The 18,535-nt window shown below is 40.5% G+C and overlaps 1 protein-coding gene across 1 annotated transcript in view; it reads right to left on the reverse strand.

Annotated features, from left to right (window-relative positions):
• Positions 1–2,365: 2,365 nt before the first annotated feature.
• SLC49A4 (solute carrier family 49 member 4) overlaps positions 2,366–18,535 on the reverse strand; it is a 98,776-nt gene continuing 82,606 nt past the window's right edge. Inside the window, exon 9 of the mRNA XM_061167010.1 lies at positions 2,366–17,656. Within this exon, the coding sequence (XP_061022993.1) occupies positions 17,541–17,656 (116 nt within the window). The 3' untranslated portion in view covers positions 2,366–17,540. The remainder of the gene's footprint in view (positions 17,657–18,535) is intronic.

An 18,535-nucleotide genomic window follows, 5' to 3' on the forward strand; every position in this document is an offset into this window, starting at 1 on the left:
CCTTTGATAACCAAAGTTTTTTTCCTATGGCTGTGAGTCTGTTTCTGTTTTGTAAATAAGTTCATTCATATTATTTTTTAGATTTCACATATAAGTGATATCATATAACACTTACCTTTGTCTGATTTCACTTAGGATGATAATCTTTAGGTCCATCCATGTTGCTGCAAATGGCAGTATTTCATTCTCTTTTATGGCTCAGTAATATTCCATTATGTATGTGAATACATATACACACACCACATCTTAAACAAATCATCTACTGATGAACATTTAGGATGCTTCCATGTCTTGGTTATTGCAAATAGTGCTGCTATGAACAGCAGGGTGCATATATCTTTTCAAATAGGAATTTTAATCTTTTCCAGATATGCCTAGGAGTAGGATTACTGAATCATATGGTAACTCTATTTTTAGGTTTTTTTTTTTTAAAGGAACCTCCTTACCGTTTTCTATATTGGCTGCATCGATTTACATTTCCACCAACAGTGTAGGAGAGTTCCCTGTTCTACACATTCTCTTCAGCATTTATCATTTATAGACGTTTTGATGATGCCATTCTGACCGTTGTGGCTTGACACCTCATTGTAATTTTGATTTGCATTTCCCTAATAATTAGGGATGTCGAATGTCTCTTTAAGTGTCTGTTGTATGCCTTCTTTGGAGAGATGTTTGTTTAGATCTTCTGCCCATTTTTTGGTTGGGGAACCTGTGATTTATATCCTTTCAAGGGTCAGAAGCAGAGGTGACAACTTGGACTTGTAACTGGAGTCTTAAAGAGGAGGGAGGAGAGGGAAACTCCTGTGAGACTGAGCCCTTAACTTGTGGGGTTTACCTCATTCCAAGCAGTTAGTGTCAGAGTTGAGTTCAACTATTGGTGACTGCTGAGAATTAGAGAATTGCTTGGTGTGGAGAAACCCACACATTTGGTGTCACAAGTGAGTGTAGAGAAGAAACAGTTTTTTTCATTGTTGTTTAGTTACTGAGTCGTGTCCAACTCTTGTGACCCCAAAGACTTCAGCCCACCAGGCTCCTCCATCCATGGGATTCTCCAGACAAAAATACTGGAGTGAGTTGCCATGACCTCTTTCAGGGGATTTCTCTGACCCAGGAATCAAATATGAATCTCTTATTTCTCCTGCATTGGCAGGCAGGTTCTTTACCACTAGCACCACCTGGGAAGCCCACGGGAATACTTGTCAGGAGTTAAAAGTCTTCATAACTGAACCAAGCAATTCTCCTTCTAGGTATCTTTCATAAGAAAATATTCAGAGTAGAAGGAGGATAAATATGTAACAACACCCCCAGAAACACCCTTAATGTCCAACAATAAAATTAAATAAATTATAAAAGCTTCCCTTGTCATGGGAAAATGTCCATGATATGTTAAGGATATAAAACAAAAATACAGTTATGATCTGTTCTATGCTAAAATCATTTATAGCAAGATGTAAAGAAAGCATGATACTTTTCCATATCTCAAAAAATGAAGACTTTGGAACCTTCAAGAAGAGAACAGGACTATTAATATTTGATAATTACTCCAGGAAGGCTAAGAAAACCTTTCCTTCAAAAGGCTAAAGGATATGTATGATTCCAAGTTTTTCCAAGAACAGTCTCCTCACCACCTAACCTGGGATGTGCTTGCTTTGAAACTATTAAAGTGCTTCCATGTTTTTGTGGTGACTCCAAACCTATCTTCATAGCTTTTGCTGCTTGTTCTTTTGTTTTAAATGCTGCAAAGGCAAATCCCTTTAGATCACCAGTAGCCTTTTAACGCATTGCGCTTATGCAAACATTGCCACACTTCCTAAATACTGCTTCAATCCAGTTGTGATCAACATTTTTGGGAATTAACTCCTATGACAAATTAGAGACAGTATTAAACATGTAAGGATTTCATAACTATCATCTTACTCAGAAGGTCAATACATTTTTAATTTCGAATACTGATTTTTTTTTTTTTTTAATGAAGACTGAGAGGGATATAAGAAGGAAGGAAAGGAAGAAAGCAAATGACACTTATCAGGCAATCCAAATGTGCCAGGTCCCTTAGGTTCATCACTTTATCCCACCATCACAAAATGTATAAGTAACCCCCTCTTTTACTTTGGCTCTCTCTCTCTTTGTTAAAGGATGAGAACACAGGAGCTCCAAAAGTGCTGAAGGAATTCCCAAAGTCTCAGGGATCGTCAGTGAAGGATTTGGCCCAGCCTGTCCTGCTCCCAAACTCATGTTTTTGTGTTTTTGTGTTTTTTTTTTTGCCACCACATCTCGCTGCCCAAACACTTAGGGAGCTTTGGCTCCACTTCTACTGCCATTTGGAGTTTGATTAAAAACAAAATGCGGACCATGTTATCACAAGTGCTTTCAACACACATTTATTTCAAAACCACAGCACAGTAACTATAACGTCAACATAACCATATTTCCAAACTGAGCAGGAAATCACCATTCTTGTGTGCATTCTCCCAAGAAGTGGGGGCTGACTCAGAGGCTCCGTACTGTGAGTAATGACTAGAACCCCCATTCTGAACTAGGAGTTCTAAACCATTAAACATTTAATTACCACTTTGGCAAAGCAATGCACATTACCATTTCTAAAATGCAACAGCACAGAGATTTTAAATGCATCTTTATTTTTCAGAGTCTTCAGTATTCACAATGTGTAAAATGAAGCAGAGCTTTAAATAAAATGCTATGCCAAAACACAGTTCCTTAAAAAGACCCGATGGAGAGGAAGGAAAATCGCATATGAATAATATTTATCAGTGCTTACAGTTGACATTAACTATAGTTTGAAAAGAATAAAAATACTCAAAACTTCAACATTCCCTTACAAAAGTATACTTGGCAATAAAATAAAAATCTATAAAACCCCAAATATTACAAAAGTAAAATGCAAAAAAAAAAAAAAAACCTTTTTATTAAAATGTAATATATTTACATGGTCAGAATTATTTTAAAAAGCACAGAACACTCAGAAGTTGTGATGAGTATTGGAGGGGAATTTATCACACATCCTCACGTTTGGACAGTTGCATAGAGCCACCAGGTCGAAGAGCCAGGTCAGCAGTTACACACATCCCCTGGCATGAAGGTTCAGTGTAGGCAGATTTTAAGCCTCCCCCCTGCACCTATTTTTGCTGGAGAAGGAAATGGCAACCCACTCCAGTACTCTTGCCTGGAAAATCCCATGCACAGAGGAGCCTGGTAGGCTACAGACCATGGGGTCGCGAAGAGTCGGACACGACTGAGTGACTTCAGTTTCACTTTTCACTTTCATGCACTGGAGAAGGAAATGGCAACCCACTCCAGTGTTCTTGCCTGGAGAATCCCAGGGACGGAGGAACCTGGTGGGCTGCTGTCTCTGGGGTCGCACAGAATTTTTGCACTGTGTCTCATGCTAGGAGAACATCTTCCCAGGTGCATGCAGTGTCACATGAGGAGAGGCACCTGCTGGCAGGGAGCCTGTGTGTTAACTGGATCTTAGTGTTGCTATTTAAAAGTCAGATTCTGGGAGGAATCTCGAGATCATCTGGTCTGTCCTTAGTCCTTTGGGATCGTCCCGGCCCCTTCTCTTACTTAGAACCCCAGAGGCAGGGGACCTGCCAAAGCCTGCTGGAGAACTCATTCACGCTGACAGTCAGAACTTCTTTGCTCAACTGCAGCCGTTTCAGCCAAAAACCATCCTCAGGGTGGACCAGATTCCAACAGGCAGAGACTCTGCTCTTCCATAGAATGAAAGGGAGTCAGGGGCTTCCGTGCAGCCTGGGCTAGGAGGAGGGGACAGGGAGGGCAGGGACTGCAATGAGACTCAAGGCCAAGGGGAGGCCCAAGGGAAGGGGGTGCCTCCAGGAAGCCGAGGAACGGGGGAAGGTGAAGCCTCTACGGCACACCAGGACCCCAGTGCGGGCTGTGACGGCCATGGACCATTGCTCCCACGCCAGCAGCTGCCTCTGCTCTGCGTCTGCAGCCATCCTGCCTCTGCTTGCCTTCCGGCTCTGACAGGCCTGTGTTGCAGAGCCACGAAAGCCAGAGGACTACAAATGGAGTAAGATCAGACCAGACACACTGTGCCTTGAGAACGGAGGGAGAATAAAAAAGGGCTTAGGCTTTCAGATAGTGATTTTTGTTGGATGAACTTTCTGGTTTGCTTCCAGGAGTTTGACTGAGAGGGTGGAGGCAGATGGAAAAGTCTGAATGGAGTAGGGCTTGCTGATGTCCTTTACTTGGATCTATGTCCACTTGGACCTCACGTCCTTTACTTGGATCTAAGGCCACTTGGACTACCCAAGATTTCTCTGCATCCAAGAAATGGTTTGAAAAGTAATGACTTGGATAGAGCGCGTGGAATGCAGAAGGGTACTGAAGACATGAGAGGCGGCGGATGTCTAGATTCCTACCGCTTTCTTGGAGAGGAATAGGAACCTTCGCTCTGCCAACCAGGGCTTCTGTGAGGGTGGTTCCAGATGGTGGGCTCCCCCTTCCAGTGTTCCCACTGCCCTGGAGTGTGAAGGAGGGTGATGTGAGAAGACGGTTCCCACCTCCAGCTCCCCTGCCCTGACTTGTTCTGCCTGTCTCCCCATCTTTGGACCACCTCTCTCCTGCCTCCATTCTTTAAAAGCAAAAACTTATAAGTGCCAGGGAGATGTGGTTCTGGAACAGACGACAGGGTAGGTTGTGGAATATCCATCCTTGGAGAGCTGAAAGAGCAGCTGGTCAAACACAGTACAGGCGGGATGTGCTTGGAGGCAGGAGGTTGGGTCAGATGACTCTGAGAACAAGCATTCTCAGAGTTCTGTATTTCAGCATCTGCTTCCACCACAACTCCCCGCCTCCACACCTCCTCCTCCACCTTCACTCAGCAGACATATTAACAAATGCCTGCAGCCTGGCTTCTATCTCACTAACTCTTTCCGTGGGGTCTCTATGCCTACATGGCCCTGGTTCCCTCTTGCTAGAAGGCTTTTCCCTCTGCCTAATCCCATGTCTGAACACTAGCAGATCTAAATGCTTTTGGACCTTGGTAGTTTTCCCTAAAGCTCTTCCATTTCTTTTCAAGCCATCAAGACAGATTTCTTTGCCTATCCCTTCAAAAGCTGTCTAGAGGCACTTTTTTACTCTATGACGGTTACACATAACTATATACATTGATTAGGGACAAGTATGTGTTTCTAATGGCCCAAGAAAACAGGATTTAAAACATATCTTTCCAAACAGAGTTAAGATCCCATAGAAAGAAGCTACAAAGATTCCAACAGCCTTTAGGGGGTATTGCTAGCTTTGAATTACCATTGTTATGAATGAACTCAGAATAAGAATCTCTGTGAGGACCAGGATGCTGTCCTATTTGTTTCTGTATCCTCAGAGCCTAGACCAGCACTCAGCATGCAGCAGGAGCCTCAAATATACTGGTTGAATTATGAGATCAAGCTTCCCCTATCCCAGCCCTCCTTCTATCTTTTTAAAAAAGACGATGTGCCTCTCCCAGCATTTAACAGTGGTTAGGATGAAATCCCTGCCTGGCTTTATTTTAGAATGTTCTATTATGTTCAAATTGTATTATAAAGTACTCAGAAGCAAAGATCACAGTCTGCTATAAGATAAAAGAAGCAATTTTAGAAAAAAAAATTAAATCTTTAAAAAATGAAATAAATTTCAGGACCTAGATAACAAAGAATTTACTGGTAAAGGTATACTGATAAAAGAGTGAATAGGTAAGGGAATCACTAGCTGGTTCATTAGAGTAACCTTTCCCCCAATTATAAGGAAGGACACTTACAGGCTTCAGAATGCAGCACGGAACAGTATGTGCCTGGGGATCTTTATTAACCTTGAGTAAAAAACACAACAAACGTGAAGGGGTTTCTGCATTCTGAGATAAAAGAGGGTGAAATGTCAGGGCTAAGATATCAATCAATGTTTTTTTCCCTGGAAAGGACAAGGGTAACTGAATTTCTCTGGGACGTGGAACAAGGATTCTGGGCTACAGACTGAAAGGACAGTGGGGTTATGGAGGGGGATGGCTCCACTGGAGACATTTACGTCATGTACTGAAATGATTTCTCAGCAATAACTTATTGATCTGGAAGAGCAGTGCAGCGTGAACTAGTGAGTTCAGGGAAGGACTGAGAGGAAAGAGACCATCCCAAAGCACACCCTCCATTTTTGCTGGAATCCAGTGGGACCAGACCTGCCCCGACTCTTCCAGACCCCTTCTCCAAGTCACAGACCTTCCTTGACCTTGTATATGTGAAGGTCAAGGAAGTGATTTTGTTTGGGACTTGTAGATGCAATCTTGTGGATGAGGGCAGAATTTTCCTAATACTTAATTTTCATAAGCCTCCAAAAGATTTATTTCTGGTGAAGAGGGAAGTAAGTTTGGAGATGGAAATACTGGCAGTAAATAAACCTATCTGCAGAACTGAAACTTGCCCTTTGGAGTATCTTTGGGTTTCTGAAAAGGCTTAGAAGGCCAGGACTGCACTGTGATGTCATTCAGTCATGTCCGACTCTGTGTGACCCCATAGACTGTAGCCTACCAGGCTCCTCTGTCCATGGGATTTTCCAGGCAAGAATACTGGAGTGGGTTGCCAGTGTGGCTTACATTTACTCACAGGTGGACGCATCTGAAGGGCCCCTACAGAGCCTCCTGCCCCTAAAGCAGCCCTTCTCTCTCTCATGGGCTAATGTCCCAACTTCTATCATTAGAAACTCTTTGTTTTGGGTGTTGAGTTTTTGTTCTCTGTTGAAACTTAAATTCCTTTTAGAAAGGAAATGCCCAAGGTCTTATGAGAACTGTATCTTGGTGTGTTTGTATTTGTTAAGCCTTGTTTTCAGAGGAAGGTAGAGGTGCCAACAATCCTCTCAATTTCCCTGTTGAAACTTAAATTCCTTTTAGAAAGGAAACGCCCAGGGTCTTATGAGAACTGTATCTTGGTGTGTTTGTATTTGTTAAGACTTGTTTTCAGAGAAAGGTAGAGGTGCCAACAATCCTCTCAACCTTCTAAAGGAATAGTAACCCACTTGCCAGACATGGAATGATGGGTAGGTTTGGGATTCTTCATGCAAAAGTTGATTCAGTGCTCCCAGATAGATCCAGGTTCTGTCTATGATGGAAATTCCAATGGAACAGAATACCTTCCCCTGAAATCAGTCATGGTTAATGATAGTATGAGAAAAAAAATTGGGTTCCAGATACTCATAATTATTTGGGAAACTCTGGTTGGTTTCTTTTAATTGCTAGTTCATGAGATTATTTTATTTTTTTAATCTGTCTCAAGTGTCCTGAAAGGTAGAAACATCCCTTGTTTTTCCAATTCTCCTTCACAGGCACACACATAATTACTCTGTATACAGAATGAATAAAAGGGTGAATGAAGGAAGAGTGGATATGTCTATGGCCTGAGAGTTTCTGTAAGTGCCTGGCACCTATAACATATGACTAATGGGACTTTCCTTAATAGAAGCTCCTTGTTTGTCTGAAAAGGTAATGTGTAACTGAAAGGACCAGTGGAAAGGTATTGCACACCTGTTGTTGTTTTCTACTTTCTGTTTGGTCTGTGTGTGACCAAACAGGTGCATGTCAGAAGCTATAAAACTCTTTCAGCAAATAGGACCATCTACTTGACCCTTCTATTTTAGAAGTGAGGAAGCCGGGGTCCAGAGAGAACAGGTGATTTTTCCAAAGCTCCAAGGTGCTCAGCAGCTGCCCTGGAGAGAGAGACTGAGACCCAGGCCTCCAGACCCCCTGGACTTTTGGTTCATCTCCCTGAAAGCTCTTGTACCCTTGTTACGATCTCAGTGAAGCCTGGTTTCCTAACCTGGATGCAGATCAGACCTGACCTGCTGAATGTCTGCTCTCACCCTATAAGAGATCTGCCCAGCTCTCCTGGCAGAACCTGGCTGTTAGAGATGACATTGTTGTGGAGCAACTTACAATTCTTCAGGGCTGCGACTCTAGAAATATCAGTTCAAGGATCAGTTTTAACCATCTGATCTGACAGTTTGATTTCTACAGGTGCAAACTCTCTGCTGACTCACAATGAATCAAACCAAACCAAAGGACGGGTTTCTGGTCTGGCCTGATTCTGGTGAGCAAATGCAGTACTCTGACCTGGCTCCTAGGATGCTATCTCAGCAGCAGCTGACAGATTTTCTCTTATCGCATTTGATAAATTTAACAGTCCTTGGATTTCATATATAAAGTCCTTTGGGGAAATAAACAGCACCGATAGCTTATCTTCTAGCAGAGACAATGAATAAGGCATTTCTTCTTGTTGCTGAATGTGTGGTCTGTGTGTTCACATATAGGGACTCATAGAAGGAGGACTACTGTGCACACAGGTGGGTGTTATGTCCGTCACTTCCTGATACTTCAATAGAAGGGAACTGAATTCCTGAACTGGAAGAGACCTCAGAGAACACCTCTGTTCACTCTGTCATTTCAGAGTTGTGGGTAAATAAGGAATGAAGAGACTGGGTCAGGGTCAAACAGCTGAAGATACCAGGCCTGGCAGCAAGCTGGGCCCTGGGGCTTCCAGGCCAGGGCTCTTTTTCTGTCCTCTCTAGTCTCTCTAGTTCATGAAGAAATGGGCCAGCTCTCTTCAATAATAGTGACAACTCAGATAATGTGGCTTGCTTCCATGCATAGTCAGAAATAAGTAGGAAGATACAATCAGAGATGGAAAAGCTGGATGGGAAAGAGGTCAGGAAAGAAAGTGACCAAACAGAGCTCAGATCTCATCCTGCTACACTCATCGGTTTTACTGGTTGCTTGAAAGTTACAAGAGCTAAGGGAGGTGAGAAGGAAAACAGCATTACCAGAATCTTCATTAGCTATTATGATTATTTTTAATGGGATTGTATAGGTTGTCCTCACAACTTTCTGCTTTTCACAGCATGGCATGCTTCTGCTGAGGTGGGGGCCAAGCAAACTGTCGAGAAAATCTGTTTGGATTTTGGGGGTGGGTCATTCATTTTCTTCTCTCATGAGGCATGGACCTGAGTTGGTGGCATTAAAAACTGACTGTATTTTCAACAAGAAAACCAATATTGCACATTGAAATTCACCTTTAACCTTGAGAATATGATAGGGCTTGATGGCACATAACCATGAAATGTCTCTGTTAACCACTGCTATGTTTGACACAGATTCGTCTTAAGAGAAAAATAAGGAGCTCAGAAGCTCCTGCCCGAAGTGTTAATGCCAACATGGTCTCAAGAAATAGTTCCCGAGATGACTTGATTTTAAATCCTAAGTTTTTATGCTTATGTATGAAAATGCATAGAAAATTTTCTAAAAGGACTCAGAGGGATTACTTCTGAAAAGGAGAATGGATTAACCAGCACACGTTTGGAGGTAGACTTCACTTTATATTTCTGTACTGGGTATTTTACAATGGGTATACACTCATGTGTGTTAATTTTCAAAAATTTAAAAAGAAAGAAATTTTACTTAAATTATTTCTGGTTTACACATTGATCACTTATGGAAGGAATGCTGGTCTAGGGGTCAAGTGATCTGCTAAAACCGAGCGGTGTCATGTAACCTAAGAGATTCTCTATTTACTTATTTGTAAAATGGAGTGGTTGGATTACATTCTCTCTCTGATTCTATAGTTCTTCCAGGTAAATGGGAAGAAAGCCAATCTGAACTAGAGGAAGTCTAAATTAAATGATAGTTTTGAAAGTATCATTTTCTAACATTAAGGTAAATCAAGTGTCTCCAAGTCTTTCTTGCTGTTTTGATCAAGACTACAGAAGCCTTGCTCACAAACTAAAAGAGCTGGTGTGTGTGTGTGTGTGTGTGTGTGTGTGTGTGTGTGTGTGTGTGCTCAGTTGTGTCCGACTCTTTGCAACCCCATGGACTGAAGCCCGCTGGGCTCCTTTGTCTGTGGAATTTTCCAGGCAAGAATACTGGAGTGGGTTGCCATTTCCTCCACCAGGGAATCTTCCCAACCCAGGGATTGAACTGGGTCTCTTGCATCTCCTGCATTGACAGGAAGATTCTTTACCTCTAGCACCACCTGTGGGGAGCCCCAAGAGCACTGTACTGTAGGCCTGATCTGGTATTCCTACTGGAGCCTCACAATGCACCAAATATAGCATGTTTAGAGCTAAAATGAACTCTGTTTGTCTCCAAAGCAAATCATTCAATGTCACAGTAATCTAAGTCTATGCCCCAACCAGTAATGCTGAAGAAACTGAAGTTGAACAGTTCTATGAAGACCTATAAGACTTCCTAGAACTAATACCCAAAAAGGATGTCCTCTTCTTTATAGGGGACTGGAATGCAAAAGTAGGAAGTCAAGAGATACCTGGAGTAACAGGCAAATTTGGCCTTGGAGTACAAAACAAAGCAGGTCAAAGGCTAACAGAGTTTTGCCAAGAGAACGCACTGGTCATAGCGAACATCCTCTTCCAACAACACAAGAGAAGATTCTACACATGGACATCACCAGATGGTCAATACCGAAATCAGATTGATTATATTCTTTGCAGCCAAAGATGGAGAAGTTCTATACAGTCAGCAAAAACAAGACCAGGAGCTGACTGTGGCTCAGATCATGAACTCCTTATTGCCAAATTCAGACTTAAATTGAAGAAAGTAGGGAAAACCACTAGACCATTCAGGTATGACCTAAACTAAGTCCCTTACAATTATACAGAGGAAGTGACAAATAGATTCAAGGGATTAGAACTGATAGACAGAGTGCCTGAAGAACTATGGACAGAGGTTCGTGACATTGTACAGGAAGCAGGGATCAAGATCATTCCCAAGAAAAAGAAATGCAAAAAGGCAAAATGCTTCTCTGAGGAGGTCTTACAAACAGCTGAGAAAAGAAGAGAAGCAAAAAACAAAGGAGAAAAGGAAAGATATACCCATTTGAATGCAGAGTTCTAAAGAATAGCAAGAGATGAGAAAGCCTTCCTCAGTAATCAATGCAAAGAAATAGAGGAAAACAACAGAATGGGAAAGACTAGTTGATCTCTTCAAGAAAATTAGAGATACCAAGGGAACATTTCATGCAAAGATGGGCACAATAAAGGACAGAAATGGTATGGACCTAACAGAAGCAGAAGATATTAAGTACAGGTGGCAAGAATACACAGAAGAACTATACAAAAAAGATCTTCATGACCCACATAACCATGATAATGTGATCATTCATCTAGAGCCAGACATCCTGGAATGTGAAGTCAAGTGGGCCTTAGGAAGCATCACTACAAACAAAACTAGTGGAGGTGATGGAATACCAGTTGAGCTATTTCAAATCCTGAAAGACGATGCTGTGAAAGTGCTGCACTCAATATGCCAGCAAATTTGGAAAACTCAGCAGTGGCCCCAGGACTGGAAAAGGTCAGTTTTCATTCCAATCCCAAAGAAAGGCAATGCCAGAGAATGCTCAAACTACCGCACAATTGCACTCATCTCACACACTAGGAAAGTAATGCTCAAAATTCTCCAAGCCAGTTTTCAACAGTACGTGAACTGTGAACTTCCAGATATTCAAGCTGGTTTTAGAAAAGGCAGAGGAACCAGAGATCAAATTGCCAACATCCGTTTGACCATTCAAAAAGCAAGATAGTTCCAGAAAAACATCTGCTTCTGCTTTATTGACTATACCAAAGCCTTTGACTATGTGAATCACAACAAACTGTGGAAAATTCCTAGAAATGGGAATATCAGACCACTGTACCTGCCTCCTGAGAAACCTGTATGCAGGTCAGGAAGCAACAGTTAGAACTGGACGTGGAACAACAGACTGGTTCCAAATTGGGAAAGGAGTATGTCAAGGCTGTATATTGCCTCCCTACTTATTTAACTTATATGCAGAGTACATCATGCAAAATGCCAGGCTGGATGAAGCACAAGCTGGAATCAAGATTGCTGGAAGAAATATCAATAACCTCAGATATACAGATGACACCACCCTTATGGCAGAAAGCAAAGAAGAACTAAAGAGTCTCTTGATGAAAGTGAAAGAGGAGAGTGAAAAAGTTGGCTTAAAACTCAAGATTCAGAAAACTAAGATCATGGCATCTGGTCCCATCATTTCATGGCAAGTAGATGGGGAAACAGTGGAAACAGTGACAGACTTTTTTTGGGGGGGGGCTCCAAAATTGCTACAGATGGTGACTGCAGCCATGAAATTAAGACGCTTGCTCCTTGGAAGAAAAGCTATGACCAACCTAGACAGCATACTAAAAAGCAGAGACATTACTTTGCCAACAAATGTCCGTCTAGTCAAAGCTTTGGTTTTTCTAGTATTCACGCATGGATGTGACAGTTGGACAATGAAGAAAGCTGAGTGCCCAAGAATTGATGCTTTTGAACTGTGGTGTTGGAGAAGACTTTTGAGGTCCCTTGGACTGCAAGGAGATCCAATCAGTCAATTCTAAAGGAAATCAGTCCTGAATATTCATTGGAAGGACTGATACTGAAGCTGAAACTCCAATACTTTGGCCACCTGATGCAAAGAACTGACTCATTTGAAAAGACCCTGATGCCGGGAAAGATTGAAGGCGGGAGGAGAAGGGGATGACAGAGGATGAGATGGTTGGATGGCATCACTGACTTGATGGAAATGAGTTTGAGCACAGTCTGGGAGTTGGTGATGGACAGCAAATCCTGGTGTGCTGTAGTCCATGGGGCTGCAGAGTTGGACACAACTGAGAGATTGAACTGAACTGATAGCTAAAATGGATTGATGTGTTTTTATCATTTCTCCAAGTTTGCTGAAATGAATTCTATGTTTTGTCTCATTTTTTGGCTGTTTTTAAAAAAATTAATTCTCCCTTGTTGCATGAATGGAACAGCTAGGGTACTGTGGTTTTATGCTCTCTTTCTGAGTGTTGGCTGAGATGGCAAGCTACTGTCTGAAGTGTACCAGGTTCAAAGGTACAAGACAAAGACTATACACACGAGGCAAAATAGTCCACATTCTAAAAGTACAGCAAATAATAACTAGGGAAACTTGTGAGAGATCTTTGTAATTCCCTTCCCATTGCAGGGGAATATTCTAATTTATAAGATCTGGCTGTGAGAAGAACTATTAGGTTTTTCTGTATTTGCCTGTGTTCTGCTCATGCTATCATACTGTTCAGGAGAGGGCACCCTGGGTATCTGGCTTTACTACTAGCCAGGAAAGAGACTGAGTTTTTAGCTCCAGGTCTTAGGGAGGGGTTCAGGGTAAAGAAGCCTGTGCTAGGAAGTCAGCTCAAGGAAGCAGAGACCATGATGGAGATGAGAGCAGATTCGTGCAAGAGTTCAGAAAACAGGTACAGGGCAGTAAGGACAAGTAAAGAGGAGCCTCAGGAAAACTTTTAGGTGAAACAAGGGGTTGATGTTTCAGTCTTGACCAAAAGCAAACTAAAACTGTTTATAAAAGAAGGGTGGTTTAGGGGAGAGATTTAGGGCCATGGCAGAGGATGAGCTGGTTAGATAGTATCACTGACTCAATGAACATGAATTTCAGCAAACTCTGGGAAATAGCGGAGGACAGAGGAGCCTGGCATGCTACGGTCCATGGGGTTGCAAAGAGTCAGACACGACTTGGCAACTGAACAACATTCCCTGTACTCTGCCCACAGCCTCTATCATTCCCATCCCCTAGCCAGAGGTGACACTCTCAAGGGTCTCTTAAGGGTTTTGGTATTAGTCCCTGGAGGCCATCCCCTAAGTCTGAGGTTCCAACTGAACTGGGAGGTGACCTGGAAGGACATGAGTATTCAGAGTGGCCAAGATGTCTGCTAACTGAGCAGAAACTCACCACTATCAAGCACAATGGATGCTATTAAAAATGCACCTAGAACTCTCCCTGTTAAGTTTTGTTATGATATGGTCCAACACTCTCCCACCTCAGTATTGTTTATATTTCCCAACAGACTAGCAAACTGTTCATTATATGGAAATAAGCTTTTATATATTCTTTTCTGTATGATTATAATCCTACAAGGTAGAATTCTATTTTTCCTACATTTAGAAATAGATCTGATGGAATATCCTCATAGTTTTCTATATGTTTCTTTTTTAATAGGACACTTTCTTCATATCATAGCTTTTGCATTTGTATAGTAACAGTATTTCCTGTATTTACTTTTTCAGGGACAAATGTGAAATTAATGTGATTTTTAACATTAACTTAAAGCAAATCTACTATGAATTTGCATTTGATCTTGTTTAAAATGAAGCTTATACTTAAGCAAACAGCAAGATGAATGCCAAGGTTTTAATAAAAATAGTAAAAAAAAAAAAAAAAAGAATTAGAAGATGAGATGGGAATTCAATCTCCTCAATTTAAAATCCCTTAGCTTGAATCCCTCATTAGAAAGGCTTCATAAAGACAAGCTGTAAGCATTCTCAATAATTAAACATGAATGTATGATCTATGTTAAAACATGGCCCTGAGGCTATATATGCTTAAATATACAAAATGGTGCTTGACTCCCTCTTGTTAGCTTATTAGCTCTGTCCTCCAGTGAAATGCATTTGTGTATCTAATTGCTCTATAGCTCCACTATGCACCATATTTTAAAAATGCTTCTTCCCATAATCTGTGAAGTATTCTCTGATAAGCTACAGGGAACTTACACTATATTGTAACATGTCCTTACCAATTTAATACTGCTACTGACTTTTTGTTTATGAGGACTGAATTATTCATCAGAAACTTTTCAGATCCTGTCACTCACTGCAAGCTAAGACTTTAGAGATGTTAGAACATCAACAGGATAGCGAGAAAGAAAAAAACACAGATTTTACTTAGAATCAAGCAATCACCTCATTTTAAGGGCATTTTACTCTTAAGCCCCATTGTTTCTGAACATGAATGTGTATTCATGAACATCCCAAAGAGTATACAAATTAAGCTCCAATTCTGTGAAGCAGAGAAAAACACTACTTTGGGAGTCAGAAGATGAGGGTTATAGTTAGTTTTACTTTTGTCATTAACTAGAATTGTGACTTTTGGCAAGGCCCTTTATCTCTCTGGGACTGTTTCTATAAACTACAAAATGAGCGCTTGGATTAATAGAGGGTTAAGATTTTTTTTAATTATAAAATTAATTAGGACTCTTTAATGTTTGTTTATAAAGTGCAGAGATAACAGCTGGTCTTTTGATGCATGTGAGAAATACAAAAAGTAAAAAAAATTTTTTTGGAAATACACAGGTTAGAAAATAATGTGTAATCCTCCCCCTACCCCTAGAGCCTTTTGGTGCTCAGAACAGGTTTGGTATGTGAATTTTGATCACTTAAAAAAAACTGCTGCCGTTTGTGATTAGAACAATTATCTGCTGGAGGGGTTAAGCAGAAGTAAATGAGACAGACACATCTCATCTCATTTCACATATGCTAAAAACAGTGGTTGGTGCCCGATACAACAAGAGAATTTAAAATCACCACCCATTTGGGATGTCTTTGAACTAATCAGTCATTTAGGCAACACTTTTTAACGTTATTTTTCACTTTGTGTTAAAAATAGAATTAACCATAATTAAAATGCTCTGCATGAGAAGTCTTATAGCTAAATTTTATATAGGAACTCCCTCAAACACAACAGTTTTCACTAAAACCAAATGCATCATAATTCTTCCCTTGCCTTTCTAGCCTCATTCTAAACAGGAGGGGGTGGTGGTTATTTTAGCACCTGGGTCATGGACTGGGTCTTGACTGGCTTTCAGTTATACTGAAGAATTCTGCTTTCTTTTCCTTTTATTTTTAAGAAGAATAACCAAGTTAAAGGGAACTAAGCCTAGCTTTCATGGGTTTTCTTCTCCTCTTCAGCAAGTTCCTTAGTTCCGGCTGCTGAGTTATTAGCAGGGAGGTTATAAAGGGGGATGGTCTAAAGGTGACTGAAGACAGATGTTAAATTTGAGGATTTTTTACTTCCCAGGTTGAACAATTTAGGATATTAGAAGGCCGGCGGCAATAGTTTCTTCCTCTAGGATGGAAGTGAGTTAACGCATAGCCTTCAACTTATCAAGGGGAAACGGAGGAAGTATATGGGACATGTGTGATGGTGTGTGCACATGTGTGCAGATGAGTGAATCAAATGCTGACCAGGTCCCCTTAACCTTACTTTAGCACCCCGGCTAATGGAAAGAGCTGGTTTACACCCTGCCTGTCCAGGAGAAGACAAATAAAATAGATACTTAGCTGACAAAAACTGTACTCACATCCTCAAAAAATAATAAATATATACATACATATATAGTTGACAATGAAGATACGATTTTAAGTGAGGAAAAAGGGGAAGGAATTGGAGGAAGCTGAAAACAATGAAGGTAAAATATTATTTTGGACTTTTTGAGAGAGCATTTGATTTTCTTGAAAGAGGAGAATTATGTAAATCTGAAGAGTGGTAATACCATAACCCCACCAGAGCATATTACTTTATGTCATAGTGAAATACATGTCTAAGAACTATCTAATGGGTGTTAATTTTGAAAAAGCTGTCATTTACAGAAAGAAGGCAGGAACTGGCAAAACACTGCCCTCTCCAATATACTGACTCCATATAGAACTGAATATTTTATACCCTGAATGGAGATACAAGGAAGGAATTCAGAAATCACTCCACAGATTTGAAAGTTTCAAGGCTATAAATTGTTATTTTCAAATAAGGGTTATTTAATAAAATGCAACCCTGGTCAATAACAGCTGGTGCTGGATTTCCCATCCCATGCCACAACACATATATCTGCCCAAAGACACAGGATGTAATGCGGGATTTGTCATTTCACTTTTCACAAAGTGCTAAATCGGAACGTAATTACATTTTTTCATACAGCATTTAATGCAACTATATTAAACATTTAGTCACCTTTAATATAAACATTTAAGAGCCTAGTAGATGAAACTGTATTTCACAGAAACAAGGATAAGTTAAGATCGAGACACAAAGTATGCGCTCTGAAGTCGCTAGAAAGCACTTGACCACCATAATTAAGGTGGCCGAAGCTTTCCAATCTAATTACAAATCAGGAGTCATATAAGAAATTGCTTTATTAGAAAAAAATGTAGTGTACATGTGGCTAATTTCTATCATTTATACACCTCTTGGCTATTTTATAATTAAAATCTGATATAGGGTTTAAACTTCTTTAGAAGTTAGTGGCATTTCTTCCTATTCTGATATGTGGCTTAGGGAAGGAGCTATCTTCATGTGATAGGCACCCTTTACTCCTTTTCATAATTACAATGAACCAATCAGTAGCTTAGCACTGGCACAAAACACAGAGAAAATTACCTAGGTAGTGCTTTTTGGGTAAGACTTCACACTTCTAAACCGACTCTGGCACAGGTATGTCACTGATACAGTTTTAAATCCACTATTATCACTCAAGTTCCACATTATTATTACCTAGTAGTAATTAAATTAATGTGATCGCCTGTAACCTAAAAAAAACCTCTGAATGAAGTTTCTCTCTTCTCCTTTTGTTTTTTTTTTTCTCCTGTGCAATTCCAAGCAAATGTGCAGTAGGCAGTGTTGATTTCAAGTCTCCTTTTAAACTCCTTCAAGTCTGTGCTATTAAACTGAGACAACCACATCAAGATACAGTCTGTCATAGGATTCCCTGAAGCACAGAATGAGAAGGAGACTGAGCAAACACGACCCGGGAAGGCACCAGTTGAACCAAGACAACTCTGTAAGACAAAAACATGCACTTGTAAGCATTCATGTGTCACCAGCAGAATGCCACTTGTATGCTGGCTGCTTTTTGCATTCAAAAGCACTTAAAATAAGCACTTATAATAAATGTGCCCTGGGATGCCTGAAACCCAACTTTCAATAAACAGTGACAAATTTGGAGTCTAAGTGATGCACGTAATACGTTACAGGGCTTTCCTGTGGATATTTTTAATCAGTATGGTTTATGACTTTTCATGTTTAATCCACCTTGCCTTCAGTTGCAAGACAAAACAAAACAAAACAAAATCTTACTTCAAGAAAAAAAAATCAATAACCTTTAAATGTTAGTTTGTTAATTATGTATAAGGTGCCCTCTATCACCATCACTCTTATCCTTGCTTTGAAATATCTGATGGATTAGACAGACAAACAAAATCACCTGAACCTTAAGATAAAACTTTTATATTTTGGGGGAACAACATACCTAACTCTCAGCAACAAATCATATTAGTAATCACAGTAAAACATATTTTATATATATATACATATATTAAGTAAAACATTATAAAATGAATCCTAATTCGACCCTGCGAGATACTACTGAGGATACTTTGGCTTCTTTCTAGTCTTTTTTTCCTACCAACAGAATGGTTATGTACGATGCCAATTACCAGAAAACTGATAGGAATCATCTAAACAGGCAATTCAAATAATGATGTTTTTGATTTAATGGAATTGAGAATGTGCTTCTTCAAAAATGCTCATTCATGAATTCAGAACTCTCCGACAGGCCAATCTTGGGTGTCTTGTTACCAAAACACACGTGCTGCCCAGTCCACTGTGCTGTCTCTGGCTGCTTCCTCTGGCTCCAGGGGCCCTGGAGCCATGTATCT

This window comes from Dama dama, chromosome 19 (assembly GCF_033118175.1).
Source record: "Dama dama isolate Ldn47 chromosome 19, ASM3311817v1, whole genome shotgun sequence".
NCBI lineage: Eukaryota > Metazoa > Chordata > Mammalia > Artiodactyla > Cervidae > Dama > Dama dama.